Here is a 12,115-nt window from a genome sequence, read left to right on the forward strand (position 1 = left end):
TATAAACAACAAAAACAGCTGATTAGGTTGTGTTCATTGTGTTGCGTAAAAAGAAGTTTTAGGGTGGTTTGAAACACATAGAAATACTCTACGGTATTTATTACAAGAGATATGTATATAATGAGATTTAATAACTTATTGACGACAGAAATGGAAAATGTAATTTGTTAAATTTTAATATTAACAAAAGTTTGAAGATCATAAAAAATAAGTTAAATGTATATGTGCGCCGATAAGTGTTATTATCAAATTGCTACCAATGCAACTCTGTTATTCGCTATCACCGATCAGCTGATTTTTGCATGCTTATTTCTCTTGTTTTCTTCACAAATGTTTTTTGAAATATATAGTGCAAAATGTTTAAATATTGCTTGTGCCAATTTGTTAAACAATCTATAAAACAACTTAATAAATCGCAAACATATGCATTCAGTATTTCAAAAAGTACGAGCGCCAATGTGAATGCTGTACTACCGCAATCTCTGGACACCAAAAAACAGACAACCGGCAAAAATCCTCTTCAAAGCTATACCAAAGAGCAGCAGGACAAAATTCTTACGATTGTGAATAAAGATGCAGAGCTTTTGAAGTAAATACATTTAGTATATTATGAACGAATAAGTTAAATATTTGTATTAGTTATGATATAGCTAAAACACGTGCAGTGAAATTAATGGCATGGAAAAAACGTAATGGACCGTTGCAGAGTTTAGAAGATATACTTCAAATAGAGGGTTTTAGCTTGAGAATTGCCGACAAATTCTACAAAAGTATGCTTGGGGGACATGTTGATGAGGGTAAAGGTTAGTATGCCCATACATAACTTGTATAAATGGTGATAATTCAAAAGTATTAAATAATAGTGGCGCCTTCTGCACGTCGACGCACCGCTGGTTTCATCACACCAACCATAGATGCTGAACATCGTGCGATATTACGTTCCTGTGTTTCTTTACGTGTTGGTGTTTCTAGCGTAACTTGGGCACGTTTGGAACTACCGGAATCCGAAAGCATAAATGCACCATGTAATTTGACACATTGGCAGCATCACGACATCACAGAGAAAAAGCTTCATTTAGGTGATTTAGTACAGCGACTATTATATGTAGATCATCTTATACCAAACGCGGATTGCTATATTTTCGAGAATCCTCAAACGGCGATAAACAGCAATCCAGGAAATGTGGATCAGCAAAATATAAGCATACAAAAATCACAAGTTACAGCTGTGCTGGCATATGCATTATGCACAAGAGGCAGATATGCTGAAACATTGAAAAATGGCCACGAAATTTTAGCTGATGCCAACAAAAAAACAGAGGAAACATGGCCAAATGTTTTTTATGTGCGTCGCTTTTTGACGGCACGATTATTTAGCCAATTGGTGGGCACCGAACGTGTGTCTTCCGAGCAAACTATACTTCAGCTTATGCGTACCCATTACAATGTGTCGGAATTAATATTTGATGATGAGAGTGAAAACGTAGGAAATGAGAAGGCAAATGATGTATCCTTCCGGCGCAACGTGCAATTTCCGTTAGCACATCGTGATATGTTTTCACGGTCAGAGCGTTATCAACGTGAATTTTTGGGACAAGCGCTTTTACTGAACCTAGCGTTTATGCGTTTGGTAGTTCTGCAAGATGCAGATAGTATCGCTGTTGTGACGCGCAATCGCAATAAAACAGAATTAGAGCATTTAAACTGATGTGATCGCTTAAATTATATTGTTCCTTCTAATGTAATTATCGTTTGTAAATTCATACAAACAACTGAAGTAAAAAACGTCATATTTTAAATATAAATTGTTAATAAAAATTTGTTAAAAATATTTTTTTAAATTAATGTTTGTAAACATTTTCAGCAACATTTCTCTGCTTTCGTCATATTTCTTTCCATTCTTCATTGCATCTCTATTTGCTAATTTGGCAGCACTGCAAATTGACAGCTGCTTCCAGTGAACAGAAAAGTCATAAACGTGGAATTCTGGAAATTCCTTGCATTTTCTCATCGAAAAAACACGTCAAAATTTAATCAAAGCAGAAAACTCTAAAAATATTAAAGTTTCCATGCCACGACGGGTAGGAATGATATAAAAATCCAATAAAGTTGTTAAGTGTATTACTGGTAGTGTCGAGCAGTGCCCTTAGCGCAACAAAAACATACTTTTCTAGTAAATTCCTTTAACTGAACGCTGTCAAATATCAATTAGCAGAAAGGCTTATACAAATATTAATAAAAGTGCAATTCTACAAAGTATAATGTCCAATTCAAGCGCAGGACCTACAAAACAGGATATTGAAGCAGTCTTTCATCGACTACGTTCACAACCTGCCAATAAAGTAAGTACTCAACATTGCTCAAGTGTAGGAAAAAACTATTCACTGCTATATGGCACCTGTTAAAGGACTGTTTGTCAACAATTTGTCTGGAGACTTCGAAAAACAATACAACACAAGCTTTTTCTAAACTAATCAATTCTAAACAAAAAATATTAAAATTCCAAATAGGCTTGCTTTGATTGCTCGGCGAAGGCGCCCACTTGGTCTTCCGTTACGTATGGTATTTTTATATGCATCGATTGCTCTGCAGTACATCGCAACTTGGGTGTCCACTTAACCTTTGTACGCTCAACAAACCTTGATACTAACTGGACTTGGGTGCAGCTACGTCAAATGCAACTAGGTGGTAATGCAAATGCGGCACAGTTCTTCCGTCAACATAACTGTAACACCACCGATGCCCAGCAAAAATACAATTCGCGTGCAGCTCAATTATATCGCGACAAGTTGGCAGCTTTGGCACAACAGGCTATGAAAGTGCACGGCACAAAGGTATGTGGCATTCGTTAATTGTTGAAATAGTTCGATTGTTTACTTTTAAAGTTTCATTAATTTTTAAAAATGTAATTGTTAAGCTATGCGTTATTAAGACATCGGTTTTAATGAATTTAAATAATATCCTTTTGTTTGTTAACGCTTTGAATTTTCATTATTTGTAACATTTACTAACTTGTTGCCTCTGTACAATGGCATAATTTTTCACACATGCCTTTAATGTACCTGCACACACACATATATGTAGTTACATTTGGAGAATACCGCAGATAAGGCCGATGGAAATGAGTCAAAAACCACCACTGATGCCGAAGAAGATTTCTTTGCTGAGTGCACTAATGACAACAATAAGAAAACGTTGTTCGACAACAATAACAGTGAACTGGAAGTGAAGGTAAGTGCCAACAAAGCATGGTTCACACACTGCCTTTGTTTAACTCGTTATGTTAATCTTAGTTTTACAATTCCTTTATTTTGTTGTTATAACATCTGTTTTTTTTTATAATTTCAGCTGGATATTATTACCAAAACTGCCACTCCAACGCTCTCTAAAGACAAAGCATCCACTGAAAACATTAGTGCAGGTGCACCGAGTGTAGATTTTCTAAATTCCGTTGTACCACCGCCGGCTGTTGCACCTTCAATAGGTGTGCGCAAGATACAGCCAAAGAAATCTGGTGTAAGTATATATTTTACACTTAAAAACAATATTAAATTCACGTCTTTCAATTATAGTTGGGCGCGCGCAAAGGTGGCCTCGGTGCTACCAAAGTAAAGACGAATTTTGCTGAAATCGAACAACGTGCAAACCTAGCTAATCAATGCAAGGAGGCGCCAGTAGTATCCGATAAGCCACAAACTATTGAAGAGCAGATCGAATCAGTGGCTACCATGCGTTTGGCATATAAGGATTTGTCATTGCAAAAGACACGAGAGGAAGAGAAACTAAAATCGGTGGATCCAGCTAAGGCAAAGCAAATGGAGCGTCTTGGAATGGGTTTCAGTTTGCGCGGGTAGGCAATTTCACTTTGATAAGGGATAGCACTATTATTAACTCTCCATACCTATGGGACGTGTTCCGAGCATATTCCAAGAAGGAGTCTTTGCTATATGTCAGTGAGTAGAGATAAACCTCCAACGCAACTATCGCAATGAAAGTATCCCTTTAGTCGGGGATAGTCAAGCGGCACTTAAGGTGATCTCAGTTTACGAGATTAAATCGCTATTGGTGTAGGAGTGTATAGAACGGCTGAATAGCCTATCATCTCGCAATTGAGTCTACCTTATCTTGGTGCCAGGTCACAAAGGTATAGCTGGAAATGAACTGGCTGACAAGCTTGCTCGTTCTACAGCTGCCACAAGAATAGTACTATTAAAGACCGGTTCCACAAGGAGGAGAGAGTAGGCAGGTGAAATTATTGGGAACAATTCACAGGCATGCGTCAGATATGGCCTCATTAGGTTTTAGACTGTGTTAGAGTGTAATCAGCTACCTGAGAGACAAATTTCGGCTACTTGTCGCATTTTACACTGGTCACTGCATGCTCAAAGAAGCACCTATGGGTCTAGCCTCATGCGCAAACTACCGCGATTTCCGCAACTCTCGAACATCTGATTCTAGATTGCACGGGATCCATGCATCCGAATAAGAATCATATCGTCTCAAAAGCACCCAGCAGTGAAATTTATCAGTGTGCTGGGCCTATGTGAATTGTTGTGACGGATAAGGGGGCACAATAGATCTTAGTTCACGGGGCAAACCACATTTTTTTTCTATTTTCATGTGAATATTACATTTCACCCTTAGGTCGGATATTTCGCATTCAGCACTTAGCGACATGGAGACCATACAGCAAACATCTGCACCGAAGACTCAGGCCAAAATGTCTAACTTTGTCCGTAATGAGGAATTGGCTGATATAGATAATGTGCTAAGTGACTATTCGAGCCATTTATATATCGATAATGTGGGTGCGCGTGGCAATGGTGGTGTGAAAAGTTCGAAACTGGATAAAAGTGAATTGGAAATGATGGGCTTTGAGGCAATTGAACCGATTGGTGGTGGACATTCCAATATTACATCAATGTTTGCTGGCGCTGATGGTGATGCTAAGCAAAAGCCACCTGCAAAGAGCACAACGTCTCGGAGCAGCGAGAGTAGCTCGCAGAAAACTGCAAATAAATCCAAAAGCATGACTTTCGATGAAACTTCGGCACAACAGAAATTCGGTAGTGCTAAAGGTTTCGGTTCGGATCAGTTTTTTGCTAATGACCCGAGCAAAAGCGAGCGAAGGAAAGCCAACCTGACGCGTTTTCAAAACTCTGATAGCATATCCTCATCGGAGTACTTCGGCAGAAATGAACAAGGCAATGGCGTACGTGGGCAAGGATCGCGCGACGGTATGTGTAGAAGCAGCAGCAACAATTAAATGCATACAAAAATAAAAATTTGTTTATTTATTATAGCCGCCGCTGTGGTTTTCCAAGCGCCCGACTTGGACGATGTTAAAGAGAGCGTGCGACAAGGTGTGCACAAGGTTGCTGGTCGCCTAAGTTCGATTGCAAATGATGTCATGTCATCGATTCAAGACAAATATGGCTACTGATCGAAAGTGTTGTTGCGTTTTGTATCTAGGCGCACTTTCCATTTGCTATGCATAGTTAATAATTGCATTTGAAAGCGTATATTATTGTTCAAATTCAACGGAAACAAAAATAAATCAATTATAGGCATACAAAATTGCTAGAAAACTAATAAAAGCATATAAAATAAATAAACTACAGCAAGGCAAATAGTTTTCTATAAATATTCAGAAAAGAAATTATAAACTCACACAACTCAATTTACGAAACAAAGATATTCAAACGCTGCAGGGCACGTGTATAGTTAGCTTTGCGCCATTTCACGTTGTTGTTTTTCATAATTCTCATGAAGTTGTTTCCAATTATTTTGCCATACACTCTTACTGATTTTTCCGAAACTGTTTACTTATTTTCATATAAGTATACAAATCTACGCGCTCGTTTTACCGTTATATTAAACTTTTGTATCACAACCGTTGCTTTTACCGTTATTTTAAAGATTGTTATCATTACTGAAGTAGTAATTGGCGCTATTTTTTCATTGTATGTATGTATTTAGCTGGTTAACAACGCATTGTAGAGAACACCATTAGGGAATAAGTGGAAATATGTATGTATAATCAATTGTATAAATAAAAAGGTTTTAAATTTCCAAATATTTTATGTTGTTAAGCTTGTACTTTTTTACCGTTAGCTTTTCAGCAACTTTACATTCCATTAGCAATTGTTTAGATGTAATAGAAACCAAAAAAAAATGTGCCGGTTTAGAATAGTAACTGAACTTATTGATTGTGACCTTCAAAAATATATATTTTTTAAATTTAAAATATTGGCTTTTAAATTTTTATATTCTTTTTTTTTTGAAATCGGATAAAAATATTTTTTAAATTTAAATTTAAATTTTTTATTTAAATTTTTTTTAATTAATGTTTTAATTTAATTTTTTTTAATTAAAAAAATTTTTTTTTTAAATTTTTTCTTAGATTTAAAAAAAAAAATTTTAATTTTTTCTTAAATTAAAAATTTTTTTTTTAATTTTTTCTTAAATTTTTTTTAATTAAATTACGTTTAAATGTTTTGTTTAATTTTTTTTAATTTGTAAAATTTTTTGATATTTTTAAAAAATTTAAAAAAAAAATTTTTCTTAAATTAGATTTTTTTTTTTTAATTTTTTCTTAAATTTAAAAATTTTTTTTTTAAATTTTTTTTAAATTTTTTTTAAATTAAATTACGTTTAAATGTTTTTTTTTTAATTTTTTTTAATTTGTAAAATTTTTTGATATTTTTAAAAAATTTTGATTTATATTTTTAATTGAATTAATTTAAATTTTTTTATTTATTTTTAATTTAAAATTTTTTATATACAGCTGTACTGTATAATATGTATATTCCACCCATTTTTGTCAAATACTTTCTGATATTTTACTTCAATATACTATATACATATGTATATGTATGTATGTATAGTACCTATACATGTATGTGGCATATTTTTGAATAAAATGCTTTTAAAATGTATGTATGTACTGTACTTGTAGAAGCTTTTGTTTAAATTGCAATAAAATAAATCGTTGCTCTTAAGAAATAAATAATTGAATTAATGCCGCTGGGTCGTCGAAGTGAACAACCAAGAACCCAACTTTTAGCGGTTGATATGATTTATTTAAGGAGGCAGCGTTTACTAGTTTACTTTGTTTATGCCTGTTGTTGTTATTATTGGCGACAGAAAGCAATGCAGCCGAGTTGACAGTCCTTGACCGGTTAAAAATCCGGATACGTTACGGTTATGTAGACCCGATGTCAAGGAAACGATATGTTTAAACTTCGTATTCTGTGCTTTTGTTGTAGTACTATACAGACTTTTTATAAGCTCTGATGTAAAAAATTATATATGTACATATATAAGAATTCTGATCGCCGACTTAGCAAGTTACAAAACCATCAGAACCAAAATATTACCTCATGGGTCTTCGAAGACCTCATCTATAGTTTTTGTCAGCATTTATTGCGAATTTCAGAGAATGAAGGCTACCCAGAACAGCCTGGCTCATTTGTTCATTGCTCAAACTAAGGTGTCTCAAGCACAAAAAGTGAAGTTTCGAAGTTTTCGAAGCTAGGTACTCGCTAAAGGATGTCATCACTTCCATTAGCTTAAGCTTCTTGTTAGGCTTCCTTGATGCCATTGACTTGGATGAGCTGATGTGAGTAAGAGGAGATCACTATAGAGCAAAACACCCCTCTATTTGTAACTAAGCCAGCCCTGCGTTATCGAAATTATTCCGGATTTCACCTAAGTAAGTTTTTTGTAATCCAAACCTTTGTTCCATAAATAATTGGTAGTCAAAAAAGTCTTTTCGTATTTTGTCAATAGATGTCGTTGCAGTCGCATATATCCAGTGCTACCAGCCGTACATTAATGGCAAGTCACGTATCATACAGTATTTTCCGGAAGCTCTAAGCTCTGCTAGCATTAGGTTCAGCCCTGAAGCTTGTGTAAGAAGTGGTCAGTTCGACACCGACTGGGTCAAATACATGCAATTGGTGGAACCATCTTAAGCTTGTACGGATTATTGTGAAATCGTTTTAACACAAGAAAAGGAAGATTTAAGGATAAAAGATTTTTATTTGTCATTTTTTTGTTGTCGTCATGTACAATTGGGCTAAGAAGTTAAAAACAAAAAAAAAAATACATTTAATTAAAGAAACAATTGTTAAAGGGCTTTACGGTTTGGGAGTTTAAAAAGTTATTAGGTTCTATTTAACGCGAGATATCTAGTGACGTCTGACGGGGCGCACGTGAGTACGAGCCTGTTCGGGATTGCCGTAGGCGATGGCGTGGCTGGTGGCGGCACCACCCTCACCAGTGCTGAAGGAGTTGGCAATGGCGATGGCACCACCGGTAGCACCACCAAAGTCGACAGGGAAGAAGGTACCAGCTGGCAATGGCTTGGCGGCGGCCTTAGCGGGTTTTCTGGCAACTGGACGACGGGCAGGTACTTTAGGAGCGACTGGCACTGGAACATAGGCATCATCTTCCTCAACATCTTCGTCATCTTGCACAGCAACGGCGTTATCGGCATCATCTTCGGCATCGGCGGCTTGTTCCAATTCAACAATGACCTTCTTCTTGTTGGCTGGCAAGTAACGTTTGGCTGGTTTAACTGGAACAACGGGAGCAAGTGGTGCGGGAGCGGGCAAATTAACATTCACATCGATACCCTTGGAGGCGACAGCGCTGCCAACAGCAGGTGCTTCCGACTCAGCAACGCCGGAGAAACCAACCGACACGGTAGCGGTACCAGCATCAGCGGCAGCGGGGCTTTCAACTTCAGCAACAGTAGCGGCTTCACCAGCCAAATTAACCTCAACATCAGCGCCACCAGCAGCGACAGCTGGCACATCGTAATTGTATTCGCGGCCTTCCTTGGCATCATCATCGCTGACCTCAGCGCTGACAGCGGGATCCAAATCAACTTGTACGGTCACTTTGTGTTGTTCCTCAGCGGCGGCGACAGCACCGGGGTAAGCCTCAGCAACAGAGTGGGCAACATGGGTACCAGCAGCGGCGATAGCATCATCTTGCACTTCACCAGAGAAGCCGACAGTTTCGGCGGGTCCAGCAGCAGCAACAACACCATCGGCGGCTCCTGTGTGGACACAATCTTTATTGGGCGTTTATGATATTCAAATAATGTAAGGGATATGGGTGTGAAGATGGTGCGTGTGAATGACAGGCGCTTTACTCACCTTGCAGGTAAGTGCCGGTGGCGACTGAATCGCCAGCAACGAGTGCGGCAGCGGCTTGGTGAGAGCGGGCAGTACCGAATGAGGGTTGGACGTAACGCATGAACATCATGCGTTGTGGTGCGGCATAGTATTGGGCCGCAGCGGGTTGTTGGTAGTAGGCCAACCCTATAACGGTGCGAGGAGGGGGAAGTGTTAAGTTAGAAAAATTAATGATTGGGACTTTTTTATGCCAAGTTATGCGGGTATGAAGTTTAAACTTTGAATTTTGATGAGATTTAAATTTCGAAAACTATTTCTAAGGATAGCTTTGTAGGTTTGTTTTTTAATTCTAGAAATTAGTAGTAAAAGTTATTCATAACTTATAATTTAAGTTCTCAAAATTAAAAAAAAAAATTAAAACCGATTTAAGATCTTAAAAGCTTTTGCTGAACTTTTTTCAATTGCTCATACTTAAAAAATGTATTTAATATCAAATTTAAAAAATTTGTAACTTTCAAAACATTTTTGAAAAAAGTTTAAAAAACGCATTTTTCAATTTAGAATTATGAATTTGATTTTATAAAAAATAATAAAAATTAAATAACTTTATAAAATTTAATTATGATTCAAAATATTCTCAAAAAAAGTTAAAAATGCTTTTTTTTCGATTTAAAAAAATTTTTCAATTCAAAATTGCTATTTTGTTTCATAAAAATTAAATACAAAGGGTTAAAAAATGCATTTCTTTATTCAAAATCGATTTTTTTTTTTAACTTTTCAATTCAAAATTATTAATTATTTATATAAAAATTAAACAATTTTCAAAATATTCTGGAAAAAAAGTTAAAAATGCATTTCCATTTCAAAATCGATTTTGGTTCATTAATTTTTAAATATAAAATTATGAATTTGTTTTATAAAAAATAATTATTAGCATATATTTTTCAAATTATATTCGAAAAATGTTGAAAAACGCATTTTTCAATTCAAAATCGACTATTTTCTTAACTTTTCCAATTTAAAATTATTAATTTGTTTGTATAAAAACTAATTATATTTAAAGATTTTTAAAAATTTTCTCAATAAAAATTAAAAAACGAATATTTTTCAAAACATTCTCGAAAATGTTAAAAAAAACATTTTCTATTTGAAGTCATGAATTTGTTTTCATAAAAATCAATTATAATTAAACATTTTTCAAAATATTTTCGAAAGAAGTTAAAAACCGCATTTTTCAATTTAAAATCGATTGTTTTTGTTAATTTTTAAATCTAATATAATTAATTTGGTTTTATAAAAATTTATTATAATTAAATATTTTACAAAATATAGTTAAAAACTAGTTTTCCAATTCAAAATCGATTTTTTTGTTAATTTTTAAATCTAAAGTAATAAATTTGTTTTTATAAAAATTAGTTATAATTAAATATTTATCAAATTATTTTTGAAAAAAGTTAAAAAACAAATTTTTCAATTCAAAATCTATCCTTTTTTTAATTTTTCTGTTTAAAACTGTTAATTAGGTTTTATAAAAAAAATAATTATTATTAAATATTCAAAATATTTTCGAAAAAAGTTAAGAAACAAATTTTTCAATTCAAAATTTATTTATTTTTTCAATTGAAATTATTTTAAATTAAAAAAAAATTAATCCTAAATCACCAATAACTTTTTTTTTTAATTCTTAAAAACACTATTCAATAAACTTTTCTACAATTTTTTTCAAATTTTTAAGCGTAACATACTCTTCTTGGCAGGCAATGCCTGGCTGCAGGCCACCAAACCGCAGATCACGATTAAAGCGAAAGTTGCGTTGAATTTCATTTTGAGCACTTGTTTTATGTTGTTGCTGTTGTTGATTTCACACGAATGCAAGTACGATGACTTTTATCCTTAAAAAAACAATTTGCTTTTGATTTGAGTTCGAATTAATGTTCACTTCACTCGTAAGACGCGAGAGACTGGAGCTAAACTTAGCACTTAAGTTTCCACCAAAGAAGTGATGTCTGACCAACGATTCGCGTTAGATTTATATACGAAAATCGAACGTGTGCGAAATGTGTACGGCATAGGCAGCGCGCAGCGGTAGTATTGGTCGGCGGCGTTGGACGGACACAGCGGCAGCTGGACAGTGGACGACAAATCCGAAATACGAAAAAAGCAATAAACGAAATCGCACGCGATTTGTTTTTACGCCAGCGCCTGTTGTTGTTGTTCTCACTGTTGCTGTTATTTTCTTTTTATATATTTTTTTACATTTTTTTAAAATTATTTTTGCGTAAATTTTGTTGCTTTTACGCCACATTATCATAGCGTTGTGCAAATATCCGCTCCTCCGCCGCGTAGGACTATTTAGCATGCAGGCGTTGTGCTCACATCGCACAGTAGACCCGCGCGCCACCCACTCACGCCTCTATTACCGGCTTACAGTCGCTATTAACTGGCAGAAACACACTCACACACATACATATGTGTATATATAACAGTATAGTTCGCGTACTAGCGGCGAGCGCGTTCGGCGACACATCCCATTTCGTGGCGTCACTTCGGCTTTTGGCATTGCGGCGGCGAGTCTGCGCAGAGCACTCATACAAATACACACAGCGCGTTGTCTTTGCATTGATTTAGCCAAATTTGCGCACATTTCATTACGCCAAATTATGTCCACATGACATATTTCTTGGCTTTATTGCCATTGTCTTCTAATTCCAGTGCTTTTTATTAATTTCATATTTTTTCCTTATTACTTGGAAGCGTTGCTGCTTCAATAAAGCGTTAATTATTGTGTTTTTATGCAGTCAACACCTACGAAAACACCTTTCATTTTGGGCGAGCAGCGCTGTCCAACGCCTATAGAGAAGAAGCGCGCAGAGAGTTATTAGCGAACACTCGCTCGGTTTACAAAATTCAAATATCGTTTTTTGGGATTTCCAAAATCTCCATAAACATGTAAATATGCTAAAACAAAA

At 35.3% G+C, this 12,115-nt stretch overlaps 3 protein-coding genes across 5 annotated transcripts; 2 read left to right on the forward strand and 1 right to left on the reverse strand.

Annotated features, from left to right (window-relative positions):
- The first annotated feature begins 97 nt into the window (after positions 1-97).
- LOC126761160 (uncharacterized) lies at positions 98-1,818 on the forward strand. Of its 2 annotated transcripts, none has more exons than XM_050477116.1 (3): positions 98-589; positions 640-803; positions 864-1,818. In XM_050477116.1, exons 1-3 carry the CDS (start codon positions 357-359, stop codon positions 1,706-1,708), a joined length of 1,242 nt encoding a protein of 413 aa, XP_050333073.1. In that variant the 5' UTR covers positions 98-356; the 3' UTR covers positions 1,709-1,818. The 2 variants fall into 2 exon arrangements, with proteins under 2 accessions (XP_050333073.1, XP_050333074.1); XM_050477117.1 differs by having other exon boundaries at positions 491-589; positions 651-803.
- A 165-nt stretch (positions 1,819-1,983) lies between these two features.
- Positions 1,984-6,078, forward strand: LOC126761576 (ADP-ribosylation factor GTPase-activating protein 2). The gene is made up of 7 exons (XM_050477880.1): positions 1,984-2,342; positions 2,511-2,834; positions 3,085-3,231; positions 3,349-3,516; positions 3,573-3,850; positions 4,645-5,237; positions 5,304-6,078. The coding sequence occupies exons 1-7, from the start codon at positions 2,262-2,264 to the stop codon at positions 5,441-5,443; spliced, it is 1,731 nt and encodes a 576-aa protein (XP_050333837.1). The 5' UTR covers positions 1,984-2,261; the 3' UTR covers positions 5,444-6,078.
- A 1,979-nt stretch (positions 6,079-8,057) lies between these two features.
- LOC126761490 (skin secretory protein xP2) lies at positions 8,058-11,130 on the reverse strand. Of its 2 annotated transcripts, none has more exons than XM_050477688.1 (3): positions 10,892-11,130; positions 9,168-9,332; positions 8,058-9,067 (listed from the first exon to the last, which is right to left on the reverse strand). In XM_050477688.1, exons 1-3 carry the CDS (start codon positions 10,968-10,970, stop codon positions 8,193-8,195), a joined length of 1,119 nt encoding a protein of 372 aa, XP_050333645.1. In that variant the 5' UTR covers positions 10,971-11,130; the 3' UTR covers positions 8,058-8,192. The 2 variants fall into 2 exon arrangements, with proteins under 2 accessions (XP_050333645.1, XP_050333644.1); XM_050477687.1 differs by having other exon boundaries at positions 8,058-9,082.
- Positions 11,131-12,115: the final 985 nt, after the last annotated feature.

The sequence above is a fragment of the Bactrocera neohumeralis genome, chromosome 6, assembly GCF_024586455.1.
Source record: "Bactrocera neohumeralis isolate Rockhampton chromosome 6, APGP_CSIRO_Bneo_wtdbg2-racon-allhic-juicebox.fasta_v2, whole genome shotgun sequence".
NCBI lineage: Eukaryota > Metazoa > Arthropoda > Insecta > Diptera > Tephritidae > Bactrocera > Bactrocera neohumeralis.

Coding starts and splice junctions, on each gene's coding strand:
- LOC126761160 (XM_050477116.1), top strand. CDS start 357: ATGTTTAAATATTGCTTGTGCCAATTTGTTAAACAATCTATAAAACAA. Junction 590..639: donor AAAGATGCAGAGCTTTTGAA/GTAAATACATTT, acceptor TATTTGTATTAG/TTATGATATAGCTAAAACAC. Junction 804..863: donor ACATGTTGATGAGGGTAAAG/GTTAGTATGCCC, acceptor ATTAAATAATAG/TGGCGCCTTCTGCACGTCGA.
- LOC126761576 (XM_050477880.1), top strand. CDS start 2,262: ATGTCCAATTCAAGCGCAGGACCTACAAAACAGGATATTGAAGCAGTC. Junction 2,343..2,510: donor GTTCACAACCTGCCAATAAA/GTAAGTACTCAA, acceptor AATTCCAAATAG/GCTTGCTTTGATTGCTCGGC. Junction 5,238..5,303: donor TGGGCAAGGATCGCGCGACG/GTATGTGTAGAA, acceptor TATTTATTATAG/CCGCCGCTGTGGTTTTCCAA.
- LOC126761490 (XM_050477687.1), bottom strand. CDS start 10,970: ATGAAATTCAACGCAACTTTCGCTTTAATCGTGATCTGCGGTTTGGTG. Junction 9,333..10,891: donor GGCATTGCCTGCCAAGAAGA/GTATGTTACGCT, acceptor GCACCGTTATAG/GGTTGGCCTACTACCAACAA. Junction 9,083..9,167: donor CACCGGCACTTACCTGCAAG/GTGAGTAAAGCG, acceptor CGCCCAATAAAG/ATTGTGTCCACACAGGAGCC.